This window comes from Eremothecium gossypii, chromosome IV, assembly GCF_000091025.4.
Source record: "Eremothecium gossypii ATCC 10895 chromosome IV, complete sequence".
NCBI classification, from domain to species: Eukaryota; Fungi; Ascomycota; class Saccharomycetes; order Saccharomycetales; family Saccharomycetaceae; genus Eremothecium; species Eremothecium gossypii.
This window is the reverse complement of record NC_005785.6, coordinates 103,429-127,666: the sequence shown is the minus strand read 5'-3', so window position 1 is coordinate 127,666 and position 24,238 is coordinate 103,429. Positions and strand designations below refer to the sequence as shown.

At 57.5% G+C, this 24,238-nt stretch overlaps 20 protein-coding genes and 1 non-coding gene across 21 annotated transcripts; 11 read left to right on the top strand and 10 right to left on the bottom strand.

The window, feature by feature from the left end:
* Nucleotides 1–71: 71 nt before the first annotated feature.
* BRR1 (Brr1p) lies at nt 72–1,040 on the top strand (the record flags this gene model as incomplete). Its single annotated transcript, NM_209124.1, has 1 exon — nt 72–1,040. The coding sequence occupies one exon, from the start codon at nt 72–74 to the stop codon at nt 1,038–1,040; it is 969 nt and encodes a 322-aa protein (NP_983771.1).
* A 407-nt stretch (nt 1,041–1,447) lies between these two features.
* On the bottom strand, nt 1,448–2,227 carry ARO7 (chorismate mutase ARO7; the record flags this gene model as incomplete). Its single annotated transcript, NM_209123.1, has 1 exon — nt 1,448–2,227. The coding sequence occupies one exon, from the start codon at nt 2,225–2,227 to the stop codon at nt 1,448–1,450; it is 780 nt and encodes a 259-aa protein (NP_983770.1).
* Nucleotides 2,228–2,424: 197 nt separating this feature from the next.
* On the bottom strand, nt 2,425–3,342 carry JID1 (Jid1p; the record flags this gene model as incomplete). The annotated part of the gene is made up of 1 exon (NM_209122.1): nt 2,425–3,342. One exon carries the CDS (start codon nt 3,340–3,342, stop codon nt 2,425–2,427), a length of 918 nt encoding a protein of 305 aa, NP_983769.1.
* An 84-nt stretch (nt 3,343–3,426) lies between these two features.
* On the top strand, nt 3,427–3,882 carry FCY1 (cytosine deaminase; the record flags this gene model as incomplete). Its single annotated transcript, NM_209121.2, has 1 exon — nt 3,427–3,882. One exon carries the CDS (start codon nt 3,427–3,429, stop codon nt 3,880–3,882), a length of 456 nt encoding a protein of 151 aa, NP_983768.2.
* Nucleotides 3,883–3,902: 20 nt separating this feature from the next.
* Nucleotides 3,903–4,281, bottom strand: AGOS_ADL329W (uncharacterized protein; the record flags this gene model as incomplete). The annotated part of the gene is made up of 2 exons (NM_209120.2): nt 3,903–4,188; nt 4,241–4,281. The coding sequence occupies 2 exons, from the start codon at nt 4,279–4,281 to the stop codon at nt 3,903–3,905; spliced, it is 327 nt and encodes a 108-aa protein (NP_983767.2).
* Nucleotides 4,282–4,410: 129 nt separating this feature from the next.
* VID24 (glucose-induced degradation complex subunit VID24) lies at nt 4,411–5,241 on the bottom strand (the record flags this gene model as incomplete). Its single annotated transcript, NM_209119.2, has 1 exon — nt 4,411–5,241. One exon carries the CDS (start codon nt 5,239–5,241, stop codon nt 4,411–4,413), a length of 831 nt encoding a protein of 276 aa, NP_983766.2.
* A 708-nt stretch (nt 5,242–5,949) lies between these two features.
* Nucleotides 5,950–7,200, top strand: ROX1 (Rox1p; the record flags this gene model as incomplete). Its single annotated transcript, NM_209118.1, has 1 exon — nt 5,950–7,200. One exon carries the CDS (start codon nt 5,950–5,952, stop codon nt 7,198–7,200), a length of 1,251 nt encoding a protein of 416 aa, NP_983765.1.
* Nucleotides 7,201–7,430: 230 nt separating this feature from the next.
* Nucleotides 7,431–8,000, top strand: SND3 (Snd3p; the record flags this gene model as incomplete). Its single annotated transcript, NM_209117.2, has 1 exon — nt 7,431–8,000. The coding sequence occupies one exon, from the start codon at nt 7,431–7,433 to the stop codon at nt 7,998–8,000; it is 570 nt and encodes a 189-aa protein (NP_983764.2).
* An 84-nt stretch (nt 8,001–8,084) lies between these two features.
* On the top strand, nt 8,085–9,044 carry UBA3 (NEDD8-activating protein UBA3; the record flags this gene model as incomplete). Its single annotated transcript, NM_209116.1, has 1 exon — nt 8,085–9,044. The coding sequence occupies one exon, from the start codon at nt 8,085–8,087 to the stop codon at nt 9,042–9,044; it is 960 nt and encodes a 319-aa protein (NP_983763.1).
* Nucleotides 9,045–9,160: 116 nt separating this feature from the next.
* Nucleotides 9,161–9,715, top strand: ISA2 (Isa2p; the record flags this gene model as incomplete). The annotated part of the gene is made up of 1 exon (NM_209115.1): nt 9,161–9,715. The coding sequence occupies one exon, from the start codon at nt 9,161–9,163 to the stop codon at nt 9,713–9,715; it is 555 nt and encodes a 184-aa protein (NP_983762.1).
* Nucleotides 9,716–9,718: 3 nt separating this feature from the next.
* AGOS_ADL335W (ADL335Wp) lies at nt 9,719–10,450 on the bottom strand (the record flags this gene model as incomplete). Its single annotated transcript, NM_209114.1, has 1 exon — nt 9,719–10,450. One exon carries the CDS (start codon nt 10,448–10,450, stop codon nt 9,719–9,721), a length of 732 nt encoding a protein of 243 aa, NP_983761.1.
* Nucleotides 10,451–10,614: 164 nt separating this feature from the next.
* Nucleotides 10,615–12,744, top strand: AIM3 (Aim3p; the record flags this gene model as incomplete). Its single annotated transcript, NM_209113.3, has 1 exon — nt 10,615–12,744. One exon carries the CDS (start codon nt 10,615–10,617, stop codon nt 12,742–12,744), a length of 2,130 nt encoding a protein of 709 aa, NP_983760.2.
* Nucleotides 12,745–13,055: 311 nt separating this feature from the next.
* On the bottom strand, nt 13,056–13,499 carry CMD1 (calmodulin; the record flags this gene model as incomplete). The annotated part of the gene is made up of 1 exon (NM_209111.1): nt 13,056–13,499. One exon carries the CDS (start codon nt 13,497–13,499, stop codon nt 13,056–13,058), a length of 444 nt encoding a protein of 147 aa, NP_983758.1.
* Nucleotides 13,500–13,693: 194 nt separating this feature from the next.
* Nucleotides 13,694–15,109, top strand: ALG1 (chitobiosyldiphosphodolichol beta-1,4 mannosyltransferase; the record flags this gene model as incomplete). Its single annotated transcript, NM_209110.2, has 1 exon — nt 13,694–15,109. One exon carries the CDS (start codon nt 13,694–13,696, stop codon nt 15,107–15,109), a length of 1,416 nt encoding a protein of 471 aa, NP_983757.2.
* HOS1 (histone deacetylase) lies at nt 15,106–16,416 on the bottom strand (the record flags this gene model as incomplete). The annotated part of the gene is made up of 1 exon (NM_209109.2): nt 15,106–16,416. The coding sequence occupies one exon, from the start codon at nt 16,414–16,416 to the stop codon at nt 15,106–15,108; it is 1,311 nt and encodes a 436-aa protein (NP_983756.2).
* Nucleotides 16,417–16,558: 142 nt separating this feature from the next.
* On the bottom strand, nt 16,559–17,440 carry SPE3 (spermidine synthase; the record flags this gene model as incomplete). The annotated part of the gene is made up of 1 exon (NM_209108.2): nt 16,559–17,440. One exon carries the CDS (start codon nt 17,438–17,440, stop codon nt 16,559–16,561), a length of 882 nt encoding a protein of 293 aa, NP_983755.2.
* Nucleotides 17,441–18,000: 560 nt separating this feature from the next.
* Nucleotides 18,001–19,281, top strand: MED1 (Med1p; the record flags this gene model as incomplete). The annotated part of the gene is made up of 1 exon (NM_209107.1): nt 18,001–19,281. One exon carries the CDS (start codon nt 18,001–18,003, stop codon nt 19,279–19,281), a length of 1,281 nt encoding a protein of 426 aa, NP_983754.1.
* A 135-nt stretch (nt 19,282–19,416) lies between these two features.
* AGOS_t0061 lies at nt 19,417–19,498 on the top strand. Its single transcript has one exon. It is a non-coding gene; the product is annotated as a tRNA-Ser (tRNA).
* An 80-nt stretch (nt 19,499–19,578) lies between these two features.
* On the bottom strand, nt 19,579–20,280 carry YSA1 (ADP-ribose diphosphatase; the record flags this gene model as incomplete). The annotated part of the gene is made up of 1 exon (NM_209106.1): nt 19,579–20,280. The coding sequence occupies one exon, from the start codon at nt 20,278–20,280 to the stop codon at nt 19,579–19,581; it is 702 nt and encodes a 233-aa protein (NP_983753.1).
* A 159-nt stretch (nt 20,281–20,439) lies between these two features.
* On the top strand, nt 20,440–20,739 carry SUS1 (Sus1p; the record flags this gene model as incomplete). The annotated part of the gene is made up of 1 exon (NM_209105.1): nt 20,440–20,739. One exon carries the CDS (start codon nt 20,440–20,442, stop codon nt 20,737–20,739), a length of 300 nt encoding a protein of 99 aa, NP_983752.1.
* A 151-nt stretch (nt 20,740–20,890) lies between these two features.
* CYC8 (transcription regulator CYC8) lies at nt 20,891–23,623 on the bottom strand (the record flags this gene model as incomplete). Its single annotated transcript, NM_209104.2, has 1 exon — nt 20,891–23,623. One exon carries the CDS (start codon nt 23,621–23,623, stop codon nt 20,891–20,893), a length of 2,733 nt encoding a protein of 910 aa, NP_983751.2.
* Between the last annotated feature and the right edge of the window lie 615 nt (nt 23,624–24,238).

Genomic DNA, 24,238 nt, shown 5'->3' with positions numbered 1-24,238 from the left:
TTGAAGATGTATGCAGAAATATCTCGGACAGTTATCTTTCGACACTTCTACAGGCATAAGCTAGATATTTGATGGGGCATACGAGTGGACCTGTAGACCCAGTGTTTGGCCAATGCCAGGTTTTTGATTGCAGCGCAGCCGAAGTGAACCCCGAGGTCGTCAAGTACCTTGCTCACGTACGTGACGAAGCTCTACACACAGTAGGAGTAGTGCCATCAGCCAGCAATCTCAGAAAGAGAAAGATTGAGATTAGTTACGACGATGAAGAAGTTGTTAAACGACCTTCCGAAGGAGAGAAGGCCATTGAGCTGCCTTTCGATATGGATGAAGTTATATCCTGGTTCGACCAAGTCAAAGAAGATGCCCTGAGTGAGCGCGAAGCGTTCGAAGGTTATGATGAGGAAACATTGAACACATTGCTTGTTGGAATCCGTGACTATATATCAAGGATGTCATCCCGTGACGAGTCTACTAACAATCTGATAAAGCTACTGGAGGGAGTACAGCCAGTTGTGACCAATGAAGCGTTGGAGCTCGACGAAAAATGGGCTGCAAAGTTAGTGGCGAGGCTGGGCAGGCGTAAATTTACGACTTTAGACAATCTAAAGTTAAGGCTCAACACCCAGCTGCCAATACCCACGCGAGCCAAGGCGTGGAAAATACATATTCCCATCAATGAGCCATCCCACGAGTTCTTCCATCGTATGAACTCGACCCAGCTGTTCGACCTGCTGAGATACTTGACAGACAACATTGTTGAACACTACCAGACGGATTCTGCTACTGACTATGGCCAGTGGCTTGTGTACCTCCTCCTTCACCTGCCTAGACAGCTAACTGCAAACGAAATATCCGAAGTCAGGGGCCTATCAAAGAAAGTGCGCGCTCTCATAATCGATCATGAAATCCTCAAGTTGCCAATGCTGCTGCCGTCAGAGATCGAGGATGTGTCTCCAATCCCCCGGGGGGTGAACCCTCTGCACCTCGCTCTTGCGGTAGTAGCTGTGATCTATGGACAAAGAGACATCCTGTTCCTTTAGTGAAAGCGGAGGCCAAGCGAAGCTCTCAAAATGTTCAGCCATCCCTTGGCCGGTTGGCCACTCGTTTCCCGTTGTACAAAGCCCGTGGCGGACATCACAAACCCAATTTCCCCAGCGCCCTCGGCCCTGAGCCGCAACAACCAGCGAGGCTATTAATATATATTACCAAACGCCAGGTAGCTGACACTCCGTCCCACGTTCTGTTGGATATTTGAGATAGACAATCCGCATATATGCAATCTACATTGAGGTTCCGTACGTAGATAGCGCCCACAGCGCCCAGCGTACAGAGCCGTTACTAAGTATAGAATGTTGTCACGCACCTGTCCAGCGTTCAAGCTGCGGCACCTTTGCGTGCCACTTCCGCTCTCTGGTTAACGCTGCGGAAGGTGTCCAAATATACACAATTACAGGTCCTCGCCCTCTAGCCTTCTCAGCAGGTACTCGACTTCCACCTCCTTCGTGATCGGAATTACATATTCCTTGTAAATCTTTGCCAAATACTCTGGGGTCACCCTCTTGCTGCAATTTCTGTCCAGCGGATCGACGCCGTATACCGTCGCCTTTGCCTGCAACCTTTTCAAGATCTTATCTTCGACGAATTTGTTGGTTATGCTGTCCATTATGCCGTCAACGTCGCGATTCTTGATCAGCGCCGTGTACTTCTCCGGCTCGAGCTGGAACTTGGCCTCAGCCACGAACTTGCCAAAGTGTATCCTCCTGCTCAGCGCCTGCAGACAGTCGATGTCGCAGCTGGTGACAGAACCAAGATTTTCCCATGAGGTGCCTTCCCCCAGCGACACTAGAGGCACAACGCTATCGAGGTATATCGCCTTTATCCGATCATTGTAGTTGATCTGCGGCGCGTAAGGGGCCAGCAGCTTCGGGTACTGCACTGGCGGCAGGATCGGCGGCAGGATACTCCCCGGGTAGAACGGAACCTGGTCGGGCGCCTCAAATCTGCGCAGCTGGGACTGTGTCATCTCCATATGCATATGCGCCCAGTCCAAAAATGACCCGTCGAAGTCGGGGAGCGGCAGCCGCTCGTGGTTGGCGTGGTAGACAACTGGGCACGTAGGGAAGTACGACCGCTCGATGAAATTGAAGATAATGGTGTCCTCCATCCGCACCAGCTCATGCCTGATGTGGTCGAGGTTCAACACGCTTTTTGGGTCCAGAAAGTCCATCTTTGCCGCGGTGTGCTAGTCAATTTGGCTCGGTCACAGCTCATGCTGCCTATATCTCTTTGTAGCGAGATTAAATACGTTATGAGTCACGGTTTCCGACAAGCGGTTACGTGAACATCACTAATATTAGTGGCTTTTTGGCGTGAAAAACAGTACGATTTACGTAAAAGGGAGGATGAGGGTGCGGCAATTAAAGCCTATTTACCACCCTCTAGCTGGCGAACGAGCGCCTCGTTCGTGCGTGCCGCTTCGTCCAACTCGGCCTTTGTTCTGTAGAGCCCCCAACTGCGAAACCACAAAAAGCGGCGCACACGACTTACGCGGTCCTGATCCAGGCCGTAGTTGAGGTGGGCTAGCAGCAGCGCGTGCTCGGCCTCTTCATGGGTGTGCGCACTCTTGCTGGTGCGCTCCTCGAGGCGGATGAGAAACGCCATCACCTGGAAACCCGCCAGCATGCACAGCGCCCATACCACCATGCCCCACGCGGAGAACTGCACCTGCTGCCGGTCCGAGTTCAGATCCTGCATGTCCTCCCACGTCCCCGCGTTGTAGTAGGCATAGCGCTCGTGGTACGCGCCGTGCGCCATGGCCGGCGCCATGGGCGCGGGCCCATGCGCCCACCCCGTGGCGTACATGTCGTACATCCGGCGCCGCGACGCGTCCGAAAGCAGCGCGTAGGCCTCGTTAACCAGCTTGAAGCGCCGCAGGCGTTCGTGCTCACCCAGCCCCTGTTGGGCAGCCCCCGCCGTGTCCGGGTGGTACAGCTTCGCGAGCTCGTGGTACCGCTTCTTTAGCTGCCGTGCATCGACGCCGGTCTTCACCAGTCCCAGTACCTCGTAGGGCGTCGGCTGCTTGCCCTGGGGCCACGATAGCCCCCCCTGCCACCCGGCGACGGTGCTAGCGCACCGCACCGTACTCCGACCTGACGCTGTAAGCGAGACGCGCCAACGTGCGCCAGTCCTGAGCAGTGCAGTCGGACGCGACAACATAACACTTAAGCTCCTAGTTAACGCTTTGGCGATGGAGATCTTGTCGGTGCATGCACATATCCAGGACGCCGCTCCGCCTCCGCTCGACTGCTGGCCGTCCAGGCTCCAGTTGGCGCGCTTAGCCATATCGGCGAAAAAATAAAGTCCTGCTCGAGGCGCGATGAGCAGCACCACCACCCCACGCCGGCACAGCACCCGTGACTCGCTAGAATGGCTCAATGGGACCGCAAGGGAATGGAGATCGCATACCAGGAGGCGCTGCAGGGCTACGCGGAGGGCGGCGTGCCCATCGGCGGGTGCCTCATCGACCAGACGGACGGCACGGTGCTCGGGCGCGGGCGCAACATGCGCTTCCAGCGCGCGTCCGCCACGTTGCACGGTGAGACCGCGGCACTGGAGAACGCCGGGCGCCTGCCCGGCCACGTGTACAAGCACTGCACGCTGTACACAACGCTCTCACCGTGCGACATGTGCGCCGGCGCGGTGCTGCTGTACGGAATCCCGCGCTGCGTGGTCGGCGAGAACGACACGTTCCTCGGCGCGGAGGCGCACCTGCGCGCGCGCGGCGTCGAGGTCGCGGTGCTGCAGGACGCTCGCTGCCGCGCGCTCATGCAGCAGTTCGTCGCGGCACGGCCGCAGGACTGGAACGAGGACATCGGACTGTAACTATATAGTATGTATCGCCGTTAACGTTTCGCGCCCGGCGCGGGCTGCGGCAGAACCATACCGGTGTAGCACACCACCACGGCCACCACGGCCATGCCGAGCTTCATAATCGGGCCCACCTCGGTGCCCTCGCGGTCGCGCACGGCGTTGGGGTCCGCGGTCAGGTATGTGTGCCACGCTGTGAGCAGCGAGAACCACGCCAGGAACTTGTTGCGCATGAACATGGCCAGCATTGGCATGGACTGCGACACCACGCCCTGGCTGGCGCCGGTGTAGGCGGTGTCGGGGGCGAGCACGTGCGTGTATCTGTCGACGTTAGTAGCTGCGTGCGTGGGGAGGCCGCCGGGGGACGACATACTGGGCCGTGAGGTCGGCGCGTCTGACGTTGTGGAGAGCCATGGTGCGGGTGTGTGCGTGGTAGCAGACAAGCCCGCCACCCCGCTTTCTCACCCGGCACGGCGCAGAACAAAACGCTTATGTGTGGTCTATAGAGTATACACTCGGGTATCGGGCGGCGCTCGCGCCGCCTCATGCGAATTCGAAGCAGCACACGCCCTGGCGGTCTGGGTACACCGGCGTCAACTCCAACTGCTGGAACTTCTCCGCGTCCTTGTGGTAGTAGAAGCCCAGCACGCTGCCCGTGACCTGGTCGTGCACGATGTAGTAGTAGCCGTCGTAGGACGCGCCCTCGACCGCGCCCACCTCCTCGTCCGGCACCAGGAACTTCTCCTTCCAGCGCATGAACACGAAGCGCCGCGCGAGGTAGTCGCGGTGCGTGTAGTGTCCGTCCATGATGTCCGCGACCGTCGTGCCGCCGCCGGCCATGCAGAGCTCCTTGAAGCTCGGGAAGTTCAACCAGTGCTCCAGGTCCACGCGGTCGCTGCTCTTGTACTCCGCCAACTCCGGCGGCATGCTGCTCGAGAGGAAGCCCACCGTGTCGTTGACCGCGAAGCTCTCGAAAAACGTCGTGATCTCCGGGTGCTGGTTCGTCAGCCCGCGGATCGTGAGAAACCCCGTCACGTGCGGCGTGGTCGCCGCCGCGCACCCCTCCGCCGGCAACGCCACCGTCTGCAACAGCACGTGCACCTGGTACTTCTTGTACCCCGATATCTGGTAGCCCTGGAACGCCATCAACGGCCGGAGCCAGTTCGTCGTCGTCGTCGCCCGCGGCGCGGCCTCGCCGCCGCCACCACCGCCGCCCAGCCCCGCCATGTACTTGCGCGCGCAGGGGCTGCACCCCGCAGATGTGTCTGCCGTCCACGCCGACGCTAGCGACTCGCCGCTGCCGCACCTGAACAGCCCTGTCCCGGCAGGCGTCGCCGGCGCCGTGCCCTTCGCGCTCCGCGTCTCGTTGATCATCGCTGCCCGCGCCCGCTCGCGCTCGCCGCTGCCATCGCCTCTATATGCGCTCCCGCGTTCTTTCTTTCTTTCGTCTCCCACGCGTCCCGAAGCAGCAGTAGTCACCGCCGCTCGCTCCGGCGTGCATTTCTTTTGTGCGTCTCCTCCTGCCCTTTCGGGCCTTTGTCTGCACAACAAGGGCCGCCAAGAACGTGCCTGGGCCAGGTCCGCGTTCCTGAGAAACCCGCGCCACCGCGCGGCTGATGTTCGCTGCGTCAGTCGCACACCCACACACCCGCGCACCGCCGCGCGACTTAAGCTTTTAGCTTTTTTCCTTTCCAACGCGATCTTCCGCGCGTTCCGTGCGTGCTGCTACGCCGCGCCCTCACACCCAGCTGCGACCAGTCAGAAAACGCACGACGCTCCCTCTTGCGCGCTGCAGTGGACACATTCTGCCAGTCTTGAGCACCACGGCGGGCAGGAGAGTGGTAGAGCGCAAGAGCACGGAACACAGCGTCTGCGACTGGAGCAGAAGCTGAGCCATCACACGGATCGTACACCAGCGCCAGCAGCGGCGCGAGATCCGGGCAATTGTTGCCTTTGACCAACGCAGGCAACGCGCAGCCGCGGCGGACGAGCCGGCGAGCCAGCGGCAGCGCGGCAGCGCCTCTGGCACAGAAGTTTTTCTCGCACCAGCCCCCCGGCGGCGAGGAGTGGCAGCGCACCAGGATGGCGGACGAGGACGGCGAGGCCGGCGAGGCCGGCGCGGGCGCGCTGGGCTACAAGCAGAAGCAGCACATCCCGCGGCCGCGCAACGCGTTCATCCTGTTCCGGTCGCACCAGCAGAAGCTGCTGACAGACTACTGGAAGCAGTCCGGCCAGGACATCCCGCACAACTGCGAGGTGAGCAAGATCATCAGCTACCAGTGGAAAAAACTGACGGCGGAGGAGAAGAAGGAGTGGCACGACAAGGCGGAACTGGAGAAGCAGGAGCACGCGAAGAAGTACCCGGGCTACAAGTACAAGCCGAAGCGCAAGAAGAACAGAAACAAGCTGGCCTTGGAGTTTGAGCTGCAGAACCTGGTGCGGATGTACCCGCACGGCGCGGCGGCGGGCGCGTCTGCGCCGGCGGGCGCGTTGCCGCCACTCGGCCGCGAAGAGCCAGTGCATCTCCAACAGCCAGCCGGAGCGTCTGCTGGATCCCAGACGCCGAGTACGTACCTAATGCAGCTGGCGCCCTGGGAGAACCGGTACCCGCTGGAGCAGGCGCCGGGGCCACCGGCGCAGCCGCTGGCGCGCGGCGCGGCCTCGCCCGCACCCGCGCCCGCGCAGCCCGCGTTTGGCTCGCCCCACGCGGCTAAGGCGTACGCGCCCGAGGTCTGGAAGCCGTACTACCGCCAACCCCAGCAGCCCCAGGCTCTCACCCAGCAGCCCCAGGCGCTTCCGCAACAGCAGCTCCCGCAGCAGCTCCCGCAGCAGCTCCCGCAGCAGCCGCAGCAGCTCACACAGCAGCAGCAACAGCTCACACAGCAGCCCCAGGCGCTCCAACAGCAACAGGCGCTCCAGCAGCAGCAGGCGCTCCCGCAGCGGCTCCCGCAGCACTATCCGCCCGCCCAGCGCCAGCAGCCCTACCGATACCCGCAACCCTACCGCTACCCCCCGCAGCAGCAGCAGTACTACCGTCTGCCCAACCTCCAGCAGGACGCCTACCTTGACCACGGCTTCCCGCAGCATGCACTTTCCGCAAACCCATCCTCCGCGGGCTCCAACCCCAGCCCGATGCCTGCAATGGGTGCGCCTGTGCAGACCGCGCGCTATCCGATGCCCATACACCACCTACCGGGCTCGTCCAACACCTCGTCTGCGACGACCGCGCCCAACCTGCTGCCGCACAGCAGCAGCAACTCCAACATTGCAGCCACGGTCGCCATGAATAACCTGGGCACGTCCCATCCCGACGACATCAGCCACGGCAAGTAGTATCGCAACCCTAAATACCTTGTAATACATCTGATCTCTTCGCACCTCTTGTGCTTCCCGCGTCTGCCCGGCCGCGGTGCCGGCCGCGATCGCGGATCGCGGCACTGGGTGGCAAAGTGCGCGCGCACGAACGTGGCCGGGACAGCGCATACAAGCATCTTCTCCCAGAGCACACATCTAGGTGGAGCGGCGGACGCAGACACCGACACAACATCGAGAACCGCAGCACGATGAACCCGCAAATCTCGAACCTAGCGATCATGCTTGTGCTGATGCAGATCTCGCGGCGCCTCAACATGGAGGATCCGACGGTGATTCTGTACATCCGGATCCTGTACGTGACGTCAACCGTGCTGGCGTACCTCGTATACCAGGTGACGCGCAAGCGGATCGTGGCCAAGAACGACCTGACGACGCTCAAGTATGTGACGCCGGCCAACCCCTTGTCAGGGCAGCCGGAGGAGCAGCTAAAGGTGACGACGGTGCGCGACTACGACCTGGAGCAGTTGGACTCGTCGATTAAGTCGATCTACACGGGCGTGCTCATGATGGGATTCATGCACCTCTACCTGAAGTACACGAACCCGCTGTTGATGCAGTTCATCTCGCCACTGAAGACCGCGCTGGAGCATGCGGAGGTGCGCATCCACTTGTTCGGCAAGCCAGCCACTGGCGAGCTGAAGCGCCCGTTCAAGCAGGCGGGGCTGTTCGGCATGGGCGCCGCTGCGGGGCCCAAGACGGACAAGCAGTCCATTGAGGCTGCGGAGAAGGCCGGCACGGGCGGCGTCAAGGCCGAATGAGCCTGTTTGTATGTAGTGCTATGTACGGCCAACGTTAGTGATATTGCGAATGTGCACGCCCGGCTGTGCAGCCACCACAACAACATGCGCGCAAGAGAGGATTCGCTGGCACGCTGCCGTGTGCTGGTGCTGGGGGCCGGAGGCCTCGGCTGCGAGCTGCTGAAGAACCTGGCGCTGCTGGGGATCCCCGAGCTGCATGTGATTGACATGGATACGGTGGAGCTCACGAATCTGAATCGCCAGTTCCTGTTCCGCGAGACAGATATCGGTCACCCGAAGGCGGCCGTCGCCGCGCGCTACATCAATGGTCTGGCGCTGCCCAGCGTCGTGCCCGGGCGAGGAGTGCGCGTGGAGCCGCACGTCGGTGACCTCACGCAGCAGCCCTCTGCGTTCTGGGAGGGCTTCACGGCGGTCATATCCGGGCTGGACGCAATTGAGCCACGGCGCCACGCCAATGCGCTGCTCGTGCGTCTCACGCTCAGCTCCAACTACGCTAAGTGCATTCCGTTGATCGACGGCGGCAGCGAGGGCTTCGCGGGCCACTGCAAGACCATCCTGCCCGGCATCAGCGCCTGCTACGAGTGCTCGCTGGACACGCTCGCGCCACCCGGGTTGGCGTTTCCGCTATGCACCATTGCAAACAAGCCGCGGCTGCCTCAGCATATAGTGATGTATGTCTTGACCGTGGAGTGGCCCACCGCGCCCTTTCAAGCGGGATGCAGCTTCGACGATCCGGAGGCCGTGGCGTGGCTCGCGCAGCGCTGCGCCACGCGCGCCGCGGCCTTCGGTATGAACGCCGCGGCCTTCACCACGGCCTACGTACTCGGCGTCGCCAAGCGCATCGTGCCCAGCGTCGCAAGCACCAATGCCATCGTCGCGGCCGCCTGCTGCTCGGAACTACTCAAGTTGGTGCACGACCTCACAGACCCAGAGAACATGAACAATTTTCTACAGTATAATGGGGCAGAGGGCTGTTTTGCTTATAGCTTTACACATCAGCGGCTACCTTCGTGCCCTGTCTGCAGCCAAGGAGATGGCTGCTGATTCTTTATTTGGTGAAGCGTTATACTACGCAAAACGGGCAAGGGCTGATCAATCACTTTCACCGAGTTGCAAGCTACTGCAAGACAGGCGCACTTCCAATACAGAGAGCCGCAAGCATGTTCAAACGAATTCTAGCTAGACCCCCAGCCGGGCTTCCGAGGCCCCTTGCATTCTACTCGGCCGCGAGACTCCGTGGCCTCCGGTGGCAGAGCTCGGCCAACGTGCTAGCAGGTGATGGCGCTGGACCGCTGGTAACACCGACGCGAGTCGTCAACGGGGACCCGTCCCTACGCCTCAATATTACCCAGCGCGCAGCGCAACGCCTAGGCGAGATATATAGAAGTAGCGGGGAGGTGCTGCGGGTGGGCGTAGAGTCGGGGGGATGCCATGGTTTCCAGTACAACCTGGCGCTGCAGCCACGGCCGGAGTCGCAGCCGAGTGGCGCCGACGCCTCCGAGTTTGACGAGTTCGAAGACCGCAAGGACATCGTGTACGTGCTGCCGGAGGAGCAGGGCGAAGTCGTCATCGACCACGCATCCCACGAGATCCTCAACAACACGACGCTGACGTATACGACAGAGCTGATCGGCTCGACCTTCCGGATCATCGGGGGCAAGATGACCAGCAGCTGCGGCTGCGGCAGCAGCTTCGACTTCGATGGCCAGAGCTGAGTGTTAGGCGGCGCTGGCACCCCGGCAGACAGCCGAGCGCACCGCCGGGGCGATGGCGGCGGTCCCGCGCCGCGAGCACGTACCTAGGAACCTTGTATAGCCGCTGCAAATGTATACATCTGACGCCAGCCTGACACTGCTGATGCCGAGTGCGCTCGTGACGCCAACCTGGTCCGCGAGCGCCCCAAGTAGCGCGCGGCTGACGGGACACTGCGCATCCTGCGTCAGGAGCGCGCGCGCGTCCGCCTCCACGTCGAACCGGTCGAGGTATTTCGTCTGCACTGACGCACAGAACGAAACCTGCACTGCCGGACGACAGTGTGGCACCAGCGCGTCTGCTGCCGAGGCCATCAGCTCCGAGCTGAACGGGACCTTGAAGGGGTAAAGCCCCAATTCATCCCATGCGCTACTTGTGTCGCCGTTGATGACCGATGCATCCGAGAGCGCGAGGACGTCCCCGCCGTACACAAACAGGTACCAAGTCCTCTTCATCGTATTGTGCGGCGTTCCCTTGATCTCGGCAACGTCTTTCCGCACACTTACCTCTACATCGGTGGATGTCTTCAGCATCTCTTTCAGTTTCGTCGCTAGCTGATGCTCATCGACGCGAGCTTTCGAGTAGTAAAACGCCCATTTAATGCTGCCCGCGACGAGTTCGGGGTCGCGCGCCCTACCTTGCCCTGGCCCGCGCGAATCAACGCCCAATAGTTCTTCATTCTCTATAAAGTTCTCCATCTGTATCTGGCTTGGTTCGAGACCCCGCTGGCGAGCTCCCTAACTCTAACATCATAGCGCGAGCCGGTAAAATTGTCAACTGCAAGCAACTAACCGGTGCCACGAATAGAGAGGCGTGGCTTTGTCGCGTAAAGCAGGTATCTCAGTTACTGTAAATATCTTCTATGGGCACGGACGCTATCAAGAAGGGCCTAGCAGCAGCGGGGCGTAGCACGATCGATGGTGCTGTAGCTGTCTCGAAGAAAGGGATCAAGGCCAGCAAGACGCACTATGAAAAGAGTAAGGCTATGAGAGGCGGCAAAAGCGCAAGCAGCAGTGCGGGGACAAGCTCACAGAGCTATGAGACCCAGACCAGACTGGCGCAGTTGCCAGACCCACGGCAGTTTCCGCCGCCACCACTGCGCCCCGAACAGAGGCCACAGTCCGGGAGTGCTGGCGCCATCGGCGGGTCCACCGGCTCGTCGGTCTCTTCGGCAGCGGTTTCTGCGGGTCGAGCAAGTGCAGTGGCTGCAGTGGTTGCACCGGCGGCCCTGGCGGTACGAACGGGCCCAGGGTTCGCCTCTGCGATGGATACCGCTCAGGGCGCGTTGAACCCTGCACAGCCGGCAGTGGTGCCGCCAGTACATGGCAGCGCGGTCTCTGGCAGGTCTGGGAACGGGAATGCCCCGAACATCAGCATGCCTGTCCATCGGCCGCTGCCCATGCGGCCGGACAGTGGTGCACCAGGCGCACAGCTGGCCATCAATGCCCCACACGTGGCTCCAATGCACCAGAATACCCCATCGTATGCCATACAGGGGTACTCAGATTACGGAATGCAAGAGCGGGGCGCTACGCAGGGTGCTGTTTCTACAGAGCCGGCGCCCCCACCGATACCTGTGCGGAATTACGAAACCGCAGCTGCTCCAGCTGCAAACCCATCTCGCCTACCCCTAGAGCTGCCTCCGTATCCACTTATGCCCTGCGATGACGCCTCGTATAGTACGGGCATGGGCGCGCAGCCGGCGCCATCGCAACTGCTTCCGTGGCCACACGTACCTGGCGCTAACGCCAGTGACGGGATCATTGCACCGGGACAGTCGGCATCAGTAGGGCAGGCGGCACCAGCAATTCTACCTTCTCGGCCACAAGTACCGGGGAGTGACTTTGGTTCGCAGCCAGTGCAAGAAATAACGACTACATCAACTTCGCAGCATCAAATACAGGTAAAGCCCTACACTTGGGGAGCACCCAAGGGAGACCGAGAGGCCAATAAAATAAATGTCCCCCAAGTTGAGATTAACGTTTTACCGCCGCCGCCAAAGCATAGAGATCGGGACCGCAGTAAAAGTTCTACACCCGCACATATCCAGCAGAGCACTACTGGACCGAAGCCATCAATTCCCGCAAGAAGGTCGCCATCCGCGTTCGCGTCGCCAGCAACCACTGGCAGTGGTGCTGGAGGACCCCCGTCAGACCAACTGGAAACCAAGTGCACACAGCAGACGGGGCATATGCAGTCTGCGAGCACGTCCTTCAGCTCACTTCCGCAAACATCGCCGAGGAACGAAGGGGTAGCGTCAATTGCAAAGACACGCGAAGAGAGCATTGGCCCCACTAAGGGTATCTCAGGTCAGTACAACTACGAAATCTCAGTTTCCTTTGAACCGCCTCCGAAGCCCCACAGAAGGGGCGACGGTCCCCAATCACGTGCGTCCCCATTTGCCAGCTCTAGAGATAACAGTACGTCAGTGCCAGATTCTGCAGGCTCGCCCTCCCGTGGCAGCATCAGGCATTCAGCCCTGAATAACACTGATCCGCCACCGCCATATACGGACACAGCACATGCACGCGCCGGATCGGATTCACCGGCGCCATCAGCTTCTAAGCAACGATCATCTGCGGGCAGATCTCTGCCACCATTGTCCGCTGATAGGTCTCTACCTCCACCAGCGCGGCAGGCCGCAGGCGCAATGGCCTCTAGATTGAGCGAGGAAGCTTCCGGCGTTACGCTTCGCAGAATCACTTCTCCTGAAGGATCACAGACAGGGGACGGTGCCAGCGTGAAGAAGAAGCCACCAATTGTCCCGAAGAAGAAAGAGAGCCTTGCTGGCAACAAGAAGGCCCCGCCGCCCGTTCCAAAGAAAAAGGCCATACTGGCGCAGGGACTGCAAAGGGACGCAGCTACATCCAGTGATGCCGCGGAGGTTCTATCCTCAAGCGGCATTGACACATCTGCTCAAGATGACAATCCTTTCCGTCGTTACCTCAAAAATGTCGTCCCGCAAGAAAATGATCGTGTCCACCACCGCTAGGCACATCTATGCGATGCCGCTACGGCAACCACCAGCAGGGACACGAAAGACGCATACTTACACACTTATATACTAACAGCAGAACTTCCTGCGGGGCCGTGCGAACGCGTAACTGCGTCAGGGTAAGGGCTGCAGGAAACCAGCCAACTGGCCTCTGCGAGTAAGCAGACGATCGCCACTATAATTTATATCGTGTATTAGGAAACAATATGTTCTGAAAGTAGAATTAAAAAGCATATTCCGCGTACTAAGCAGTCCACTGCCTGATGTGTAGCCGCTGGCTTTATCTCAGCTTGAGTGCTGCGGACCCCTTATTTTGACAGCAACGCCGCAAATTGCTTGATGTTGATCTCCCCAGATCCGTCGCTGACCTCTCTGAGCATTTCGTCCACCTCGGCGTCGGTTAGCTTCTCTCCGATCGACGTGAGCACGTGCTTTAACTCTGCCGCGGAGATCAAGCCGTCGCCGTTCTTGTCGAACACCTTGAACGCCTCGAGCAACTCCTGCTCTGAGTCGTTCGACTTGAGCTGCCGCGACATAAGTGCCAAAAACTCGCTGAACTCGATGTTGTGATTACCGTCCACGTCGATTTCGTTCATTAGATCAGCGACCTCGGCCTCACTGGGGGAGAGTCCGAGCGATCTCATTACAGTAGCTAGCTCGCTCGATGAAATGGAACCGCTGTTGTCCTTGTCAAAAAGGGCAAACGCCTCCTTGAACTCTGCTATTTGCTCCTCAGTCAAGTTCTGTGACATATTATCTGTGAACTGCTTGCTAGATGCTGTGAAGTTCGGTATTGTTTAGTTGAAGTGTTAAGTAATGGGACAACTCACTACCATCGTGTTTGTTCTAAACTAAGGAGCCAAGAGCATCAAAAATGGAATGTAAGGATGTCTTAGCGGTCACGTGATACCAAGATGAGGATTCTAGATACGCTAGAGCTCGTAATATGGACACGTCCTCCGTTACTATGCACACTGAACGCGCGTGCTGCCACCAAGCTCAACGGGCGGTCGCTGCGATGTTGGATAAGGCTCCTAGCTGGTTGATCTGGACGGCTGTTCTCTATGTAGGGCTTCCGTTTATGCTATACTGGGCCGTTCCGTACCTATTCTACCACAACAAGACAAAGAGCAGACGCATTGCGATCTATGTACTAGGCGATCTTGGGCACTCTCCGCGGATCTGCTACCACGCGCGCTCTTTCAGCGCTGCGGGCTGGGAGGTGGAGCTGTGTGGTTATCTGGAGGAGCAGCCACCGAAGGACTTGCTGGACGATCCGCGCGTGACGATCCGGGCGTTGCCAGGAGCCTCTAATGCAGGCAAGAGCCTGGGCCAGACTGCGCGCAAGGTCGTATTGCAGACATGCCACATTGTGCGGCAGCTGTGGGAGCTGCGCGGGTGCGACTACATTCTGATCCAGAATCCGCCCAGCATCCCGCTTCTGCCCATCGTGGCGATCTTCAAGGTGCTGACGCGCACTCGGTTAATCTTGGACTGGCACAATTTTGCGTATACCGTCCTGCAGTTGCGGGTGGGGCGTTTTCTGCACCCGCTCGTACTTGTCTCGTATGCTGTGGAGTTTCTGTTCAGCCGCATGGCTGACTACCATATCACCGTGACCGCCGCCATGAAGGATTATCTCGTACAGAGCTTTCTGTTGCCCGCGCGGCGTATTGCTGTCATGTACGATAGGCCTGGCGAGCAATTTAGGCCACTGCCGGCGGGGGAGCGGGGGGCTGCGCTCGCAGAGCCATTCATCAGAGGTTACATTCCGGCAGGATTCGACGTCCAGCGAGGCGATACCATACTGGTGACGTCAACATCCTTCACTCTGGACGAAGATATTAATGTGCTATTTGGTGCGCTCAAGATATACGAGAGTGCTGCGGCGAAGTTCGATACTACTCTTCCGCGCATCCTGCTTTTCGTCACTGGTAAGGGCCCCCTCAAGGGCAAGTACATGGAGGAAGTGAGGAATTACAAATGGGAACGCTGCACAATCCACTTCCTGTGGCTCTCTGCTGAGGACTACCCGCGGCTTCTGCAGCTGTGTGACTTCGGTGTTTCGCTACACACTTCGACTTCGGGGCTGGATCTGCCCATGAAGGTGCTTGACATGTTCGGGTCGGGTCTGCCGGCCTTTGTAATGGACTATCCCGCCATCGGCGAATTGGTCCAGGACCGCGTCAACGGCTTGAGGTTTACAACCCGGCGTGAGCTAGAGCAGTGTCTTATTTTCGCAATCAAGGATGAACACACTAGGAAGGTGCTGAAGGAGAACGCGCTTCTTGAGAGTAAGAACAGATGGCACCAGAGTTGGGCCTCCGCCATGAGCGAGCTGCAAGTTGTTCGGCAATCTTAGCTAAACGAGGCAAGCAGCTTCTGCATGTATTCCTCAGTATTGTCATTAATTAGATTCTTTCGATTCAGCCCTTCATATTCGTAATACCAGAATTTGTAGTCTTCCTGCTCATACATTTCAATGAGCTCGTGATCTCTGATCAGCTCATCCTCGTCATCGCCGATCTCGGTCGGAATGCCCTTGCATTGCGCGAGCAGCATACTTGTCAAGTAAGCGTAGAATCTGCTCTGCAATCTACCGTTGTAGCCCCCACCACCTAGTAGGGCTATTTTCTTGAATTTGTGTGCCTGCACCAGTTTCAAAATGTTCCTAGTGAGCCCATGGATCGACAGTTGCCATTCTCCATACTTATCCCCGGAAAGTCCATCGCCGCCACATTGTATGATCAGCACTTCCGGATCATGGCGCTGGACAGCCGGGGTGACTATATGGTCGACCACATGGTCCAGTGTGCTGTCGTCCACGCCGTGCAACAACGGGACATTTAGAACACTGTTGTCCGTGCAATTCTTACATGCACCAGTACCCGGGAAGAAGCCCGGCTCGAAGAGGTGGAGCGAGCACGTCTGCACATTCTTGGAGTATCGAAAGGCATTTTCCACCCCGTCACCATGATGCAGATCAAAGTCGACGTAAGAGACCCTCAGAAAGCCCTGGCGCCGTAAAGTCTGTATCAGCAGGGCGATGTCGTTCACGTAGCAGAAGCCAGACGCCCGCGCTTTCAGCGCGTGGTGCCTGCCGCCGTCCCAATTGACTGCCAGAGCGCTGCCGCGGTGACGACTCAGCTCTTTAGCCAGTGCAAGCGTGGCTCCCGCGACCGTGTGGATATACATCGGTAGGTAGTCCATCACGGGACAGTCGTCATGCAGCCCGTATTTGGCCAGCGCCGCGGACGCCATCGCCGCCCGCTCGTCATTATCGCTGCCCTCGTCGGCGATTTGGTACCCGGTTCGCGACACGAATTTGCTATAGAGCTCGGCTTTTGTGTTGTGCCAGAGCTCCCGCGGGCTGCTGCCGTGCGCTTCGCGGTAGCGCCTCGCAACCTGCCCAACCTGCGCCCAATCTTCGCAGTCCTCAGTGCTCCGGTTGAAACGCGGGTCGAGTGCAAACGACAGATACTGCATCGAGTGAAACTTGTTCAATGTGTGCTTTGTCGCGTAGGGCGCCGTAATGACCTTGTCGAAATGCTGTAGCAACCCATAAGCACCGAGCATGCCATGTATCAACTGCGATTTGCAATTATCATTGCAGGGCAGGAGATCGCAGATCTGCGCCTGGTAGCACGAGCTGCTAATGATCAATTTCATGATACTGCCTGACTGCCGGCCGCGAAGAGGTTGGTGCAGATTTTCATCCGCTTCAGAAGAGTTCCGTTCGCTGCGCTAGGTAGAATAGCAATATTTACGTACGATACAAATGGCAACTGACAGGCCGTGAGCAGGCCTGTACCTAGTTTAGTTCTTTAGCAGCGAAGGTTGGGAGCACGAAGCAGGCTTCGTGCATCTTCTTGCTGTAGTATTTGTACAGTTCGCGCTCTTGCTCGTCGGAAATGGTTCTCAATGGCTTGCTGAGCTCAATGTCTGCGTTCTTGCTGCACACCATGAAGCCGATCTGGCCCGAGGGGTAGGTAGGGACAGATGCATAGGCGTACCCCACGTTGGGGAACAATTGGGAGCATGTGCCCTTCAGCTGCTTGATGATCTCCATGTGAATGAAGAGCGACTCGGCCTGCGTCGTGATGACACCGTTCTCTGTCAGCGCCTGGTTCAGCAGCGAGAAGTAGGGCTGCTCGAACAGCGCCTCTGCAGGGCCCTCGGGGTCCGACGAGTCTGTGATGATGACATCAAACGTGTTCGGGTAGTCGCGCAGGAACTGGAAGCCGTCGCCGATGTGCGTCTTAACCTTGGGGTGTTCGTACGAACGCGACATCTCCGGCAAGTATTGCTTGGACACGCGGATGACCGCTTCGTCGATGTCGCAGAGCCACGCCTCCTCGACAGACTCGTGTTTGAGCACCTCGCGCAGCACACCGCCGTCGCCGCCGCCGATCACGAGCACCTTCTTCGGGTTGGCGTGCAGGTTCATGGCCAGATGGGTGATCATCTCCTGGTACGCAAACTCGTCGCGCTCGCTGCATTGCACTACGTTGTCAAGCACCAGCACGTTGCCGTGGTTGGTCGACTTGAAAACCAGCACGTCTTGGTACTTCGACTTCTCGTGGTGTAGGACCTTCTCAACCCGTAGGGTCATCGCCTGCCCGGGCCACATGGTGTCCGAGATCTCTCTGAACCATCCGTCTTTGATCGTGGGGTGGGTAATTTCGTCCGACATCGTGACTAACTGTTGGTTATGTAGATGCTCTCTCAGCTGGGGACGCTGCTGAATTCCAACAGAAAAGCTGCTCCATTTATACGTTGGAAAAAGCTATGAGTCGCAGGGCCATAAGCCATGACCTAGCATGTTCTAAAATCGTGCGTGAAATGCACAATCCGAAAACGGTTGCGGTTATTCAGAAACCCAGATGGGTGCACTATGCAATTTCAGCGTGAGTCGGGCACAGCATTGACCATCGCGCAATGCGCGGATGCTGTGCAAGTCGTCGCAGACGTGCTGTATGTATGTGGTGCTCGAGGGCTCGAGGACTGGGAGACGAAGTACGCCAGATTAGGTAATCGCACGTGAGCCGCGCCAGATCCCGCTACAGATGCCCAAGGCCTGGCGAGGAGACTGCTCCTAGGCGGTACAACGAATCAGAGGCGAAGTAACCTGAACGCCCGCTACTGTGTGCTGTGGCAACACGAGCGTGCTGAAAAAGCTGGAGCATCTGGACAAAGAAAACTGTGGACTGCACAACCGGCACCGGACCACGGACTACCTCGGAAGCAGCAGTGATGCCAGATGCATACGTAGAGTCACTCGGCAAGATGATTGCCATTCTTGTGAACTACAAACCGGGGTCAATCACTCTGGAGAACATCACAAGGCTGTGCCAAACTATGGGGCTGGAGTCCTTCGTTGATCAGGTATCGGCCAACATATCGCGTCTGTCGATAGCGTCGAAGATTATCGTGATAGATATAGACTATGAAGTGACGGACGGCAAGGTGATCGATGTTAAGCTGGTGCTGGCAAGCAACTTCGACAAGTTTGACTACTTCAATGGCGAGGCCAACATCCTGCACCGGTCACTTACCACGTATAGCGACCTGCACGAGTTCCACCACAACCTGAAGTTCTTAACCCTACTCGACGCGTGCTCAAGCATCGATATCGAGTCCAATGTGTCGCAATTCGATTTGTTCGAGTATTACTCGATGCTGCCGCAGTACATGCAGAGCTACCTGGACGACAATGGCGCGCAGCTCACGGTGCAGACGAACCTGAACGACCGTTTTGGGATCTACTTGCTCGACCATTCCGAAAAGAAGGTCGCCAAGCTGACATTTGCCGCTACGCAGGACCCGAACCAGCGGTATTACGAATACAAATACTCGAGCGAAACGAAGGAGTGGATCAACCAGTCGGCCGAGTCCTATACGACCGGCATCACGCTGGTGTTCGAACTTCTCGGTGACCCTCCGACGTACCTGCCTAAGGATAGTTTGCCGCCAGAACACCCTGATGAGGGCTTCACGAGTGCTTCTGCGTCCGAGCTGCAGCGCCGCTTTGCATTCAAGTGTCAAAATCCACGAGTCACCCTCGTAAATGACTTCACGGTAGACGTATACCCGGCCTCAACCTTCCAGCTGCTCAATGATAATATCTGCTTGTGTTTTGATATTCTGAGAAGGCAGAAGTGGTGGCACACCGTCTTATATCCTATTTCCCAACTTTTGCTGCATCAAGGCCAGGATTCTGCGGTAGGAGACGCCCCAGCACCCGCAGCCCAACCCCCGCTCCACCGCCGCCGATCAAGCAACAAGGGCTGTCGCCGAGCAAGTGCGGCCGAGTCAGCCACGCTAGGGGACGAAAATATGCACCAACTTACCTTAACGGAAATTATGAACAAGTCTGTGATTCCCGAAGATGACGCGATGATGGATGACCGCATTGAGCTCTATGTTAACGAGAACTACGTCTATCTGGGGACCCAGGAGGGTTGCAGCTTCTATAACGATCCGATTGAGAGGTGGGAGGCGTTTGTAGAGTCACTAAGACAGATGCTTACGTAGGTATATAATTCTCATCTCACGCCTGGTATGTATGCGCTTGTAAATACCGTGACGTTTAAGCAGCATTGACTGGTCACGTGGTGTACTTAAAGCTGTTGCTCAACACGACCAGAAATCCGGTCTTCGACATATCTAGGCAACATGGCCGAGTGGTTAAGGCGACAGACTTGAAATCTGTTGGGCTCTGCCCGCGCTGGTTCAAATCCTGCTGTTGTCGTTATTTTTATTGTTGCGCAGCCAACTACTTTACCTGCAGTCTCCGCCTAGAGGGTACTATCCTTCTTCAGAGTACAAACCTTACAATCCATACATACGGGCTATCTTAATGCCATGGGCCACGTTATCAACACGGGCGTCGAGCTTGTAGCCCGCAGCGTCTAGCCGCCCCATTTCTTCGGGAAAGTCGCGCAACGGCACCATGAAGCACTCGATGAACTCGTCGTCCTCCAACTCTGGTTGCGGGTTGCGATTCTCGGGTGCGGTAGCGTCAATTTCTACTGTGACCATACGCAGGTTCGTGTTTGTGAAGCCCGGATCGTTGAATAATATCGCGCTGGTGGTCACAATGCGCCCGCTATATCCAGTTTCCTCGCGCAGTTCGCGTGCCACGGCCTCCTCCAGCGTCTCGCCCTCGTCTATCAGTCCAGCAGGCATCTCAATGCAGACGCCTCCCACAGGGGGGCGGAACTGCTTTTGAAGCAGAATGCGGTCCGGCTGCCCAGGCTCGCGCACAATGGCCAATATGCCTACTCCATCCACTCCGGTCGAAGCACGCGTCGTGCGCACAGCGCCTTCCCAGTCGCGCTCTCTGCCCAGAGGGTCTGCATACTTGAGCTTCTCTAGCCCAATCCACTTGAACTCGCTCGTGTCGGTCACGGCCCGCCTTTCCAGTAGCTTTGCCTGTTCCGGCCCCCTTTTGGTACTACCTGCCATTCTCCGTACCTGGTATTGAGTTCTGTATAGTAGTTGTAACCTGATTCCTTGCGCTAGTGGGGTCATCTCTACACGGCCGCTTTACCCCTGCTTATATATGATTACTGAAGACGTTAATAAAGGAAAAAAATCTAACTCGACAAGATGACGATTGGGCTCCCCAGCCAGAAGCTTAAGCATAGGCGCTGACCAACGTAGCCAACCTATATATCTGCGGCGACAGGCATGACGGCCAAGGACAAGGAGGCCCTTGAACTCCGCGCACAAATACAGCAGCACCTAGTAGAGTCTGGTAACTACGAGCGGATATCCAACAAGCTAGCACAGAGACTACTAGACGAGGGATGGATCGACCAAGTCAAGAAACTCACCAGAGAGACCATGGAGGACGATAACACCACCAATTTTTCCGAAGTGCTAAAACGTGTGGAACCGGAGGCGGTGAGCCTGGTCTCTGCCAACACAAAGAACGAGATTATGCAGCAAATTAAGGCATTTTTGTGTGATATCTTGGACACACAGTAGACATCTTTGGTTACATTAGAGATGACAAAATAGATGATATTTATATCTCTATATCTATTATTAATACAAATTTCATAAGGCGAAAGTATAAACATTTGCAGGACCTGCATAGTATGCGCGTCTTTCTTGCCGGTGGGGCGAAGAGCACTATTCAGTCGTCGTAGTTTTCGTCTTCTTCAACTTTTCGAATGACGCTTTCTTTCGGCAAGTCTGTAGAAGTACCAACGCCGTTATGCGCAGCCTTTTTCTGAAGAGCCTCAAGCTCTTCTTCCTGCCGCATTCTTGCTTCCTCCTGTAACTTCTCTATAGCATCTGCGCTTGGTTTTATCGCGGTAGGTTCCGCGGACTCGGCTGCTGGGGGTTGGTGTAAATCTGGAGGCGCTGGTGGGTCAGTGGAACGCAATTTGTTCGAAGCAGTTGGTGCTGTTTCGGCTGCGGGATGATAATCTGTGGCAACCTCTGTAGAAGACTTTTGGCGCTCCGCTAGATCAACTGCTGAACTGGCTGAGTTGGTTTTTAAGTTGGGCTCCTGGTCTTCTAGGTTCTCGGATGCTGCAGCAGTAATGCTTTCACTCGGTGCTGCCGATATCTCAGTGTGGGTAGAAGAGCACTCTGGAGAAGCGGCCGTGGCCAACGGAGGGAGATTCCTGACGGGGGCACCTGTGGAAGCGGTATTAGCGCTTTTTACCTCGCGGGAATCCTTAGGCTTCTCCCCGACATCTGGCTGCCCTGGAGAGACTTTGTCATGGAATCCAGCTTGAGCTGTTGCATGCGCCGCCTCTTTTGATGTATCAGGAGGCGCCTTGCTCCCCAGCTTATCTGAATTGACAATCGGGCCAGTCACGGGTGGCAGTGTATTCGTAGCATGGAGATCCTTGATGGTGCTTCCATTTGCAACGGGTTGAGAACGCTCGCTTCCCTTTGCCGCTACCGCTACCGGAGGTAACACGTGGGTTGCGTGGACTGAAGGCCCAGATAGAATGTGATTCTGATCTCCCGGACCAGAATGGTCCATGGAAGCTGGGTGCGTAATCGAAGGTATAGTTCGAGACCGGACCGGTTGCTCTTCTACGTTATTCTGCTCGTGCTTCAGTCTTTTTGCCGCATGCTCTGGTTCAGTTTTCTGAAACTGGGGGAGAGGCGCACCTTTCTTTTCGGGCGGTATTATGGGAGCGGCATCGGGTGGTAACTGCTGCGGCTGTCCTGTAGCCAGGGCCAAACTAGGATGGTTCTGAGAAGGCATATGTTTCTTCTGATGTTGCTGCAACTCCTGCTGCGAAATGGCATTTACCAATGTATCCATTCCACCCTCCATAGGCCTCTTTTGCGGCAACAATGACGGTTCCAGGATACTTCCGTTATTGTTCAACTGCTGCAACGGCTGAGGCCGTCCTGACATTGGTGTGTGGCCTGCGGACTCTGTTCCGGCAACCGCAACTCCGTGGGGAGAGGACCGGTAGAACGCAGGTTTGTTATTCAACGGATTTGTTTGGTCTTGCTGCTGCAATGTTGGCTGCAACATAATGGGTGCTGGCCCTCTAGGCTGTTGCATCTGTTGCTGTTGAGGCTGCTGCTGAGGCTGCTGGGCCCCTGGGTTGGCTAGCTGGGCAGTCAAAGCCTCTAGTCTCTCCCTTATGTGGACGTTATTCGGATCTAAGCGAACAGCTTGTTTATATGCATCCAGGGCATCGCTGAGCTGATTGTTGCATGTCTCATACAAAGTGCCCAAATCGTACCATACCTCGCTGATATATGGGTTCAGTCTGATCGCGCGCGTGTAAGCGTCCAAGGCATCACGGTACTGCGAAATCTGATAATATAGAACACCAATCGAGCACCAGAATGTAGGATTGCGCGAGTCACGGTTGACTGCCTGCTGGAACGCATCGTAGGCAGCGGTGTAATCATTGCGTACCATATGGATGCGGCCTAAGTGGTACCATGTTGTGGCATCTGTGGAGTCTGCCTCCAAGGACTTCAATAACAAGTTGAGCGCAGTCTGTGGGTCATAGAACTGGACGTTGTTCATACCATAAAGGCAGCCTAGCTGCTGGAGAACCTTTGCGTGGCGGTCGTTTTGCGACAAGACGTGCTCGTATGCTTCTCGGGCGCCTTGCCACTCTCCCATCGACTCCAACACACTGCCCAACTGGAACCAGACGTCCCACTCCTGAAGAGGAGCCGGAGGCTGCGGAAGAATATAGCGAAAGCACTCCAGCGCCTGGTTCCACTTGCCCTGGTGCTTGTAGATGATCCCCAAGCGGAAATAGATCTCGTTCACTTTCTCAAAGTGTGGATCGAGCTCGAGCACCTTGGCAAAGGCCTCTTCGGCGTAGTCTAGGGAGCCGTATCTGTCGTACAAAATGCCAATACCATGCCACAATTTCGGCACATTCGGATTGCTCAAGTGGTACAACGCCTGCTGGTATGCCGCGTAGGCGCGCTGTAGGTCGTCCAGCATCAAGTAGCAGTGTCCGAGCGTTGCCCAGACGTCGCCCAGCTCCGGGTTGACGGCTAGCGCCCGCTGATACAGCTCCGCCGCGCGCTGGAACACATCGCGCGACCGGTACAGGTGCGCGAGCGACGTGAGCGCCTTAGTCGACGACGGGTTGTACTGCAGCGTTGCGTCGTACGCCATCGCTGCCCGGTCCGCGTCGCCGAGCGTCTCCGCCAAAGACGCGATCGAGAGCCACGTCTCTGCCGCGCTCTGGCTCAACGGGTCCACCGCTGCCCCGCCGCCCGCGCCGTCCGCGGCAATCGCCGCAACCCCGCCGCTCGGGGATCCGCCCCCGTTCGCCCCGTGTGGCCCCGTGCCCGCCGCCAGGGCCTGCGCCGCGCGCAGGCCCACCGCGCCTCCGCCGTGTTGCCCTAGCGGATTGTTCATTCCCTGTGTTGCCTCCTGACTGTCCACTCGACCTCTTGTATCCGCACCTTTCTGCCAAGTGCGCCCCAAACTCTGTTTTCCTGTCTGTCCAGAGTTTCCGTCTCTGGCTGCGCTACTGCCTACCTGCCGTTTGGTATGGAGGAGAAGTGTGTGTGTATCTGATTTGTTTATCTGCTTTCCTTCTCCTATAAGCTTTTTGTAATGAAAAAAATTATGAAAACGGGAAATCTGTGGAATTTGGAAATGCTGCTGGCGCTGCGTTGTTCAACTTCCAGCGCCGCCGTCTCGTTCTACTGCTCTGTTCTTGGTCTAGCTTTCGGTATTTTTTCTGCTCGGTTTCGCTTCTTTTTTCTGCAACGCAAGGGCGCGCTGCGTGCCTGAGGTGCCAGGTGGCTGCACAAGTGCGGGCGCCCGGGAACCGAGCCGGGTAGTTACCGGGCAACTCTGCCGCCGGATCCCCTGCGGAGGCTTACGGCAGCGCTTATTTAATTGTTACGTAAAGTCACGTGGGAGCTAGCACGTGCTTGGCAGCTCAGCCGCACGTCACGTAAGCGGTGTGACTAATCGCGGCGGGAGCTGGGTGGGGTAGATGAGCGGGTAACGCGGCTTACAGGT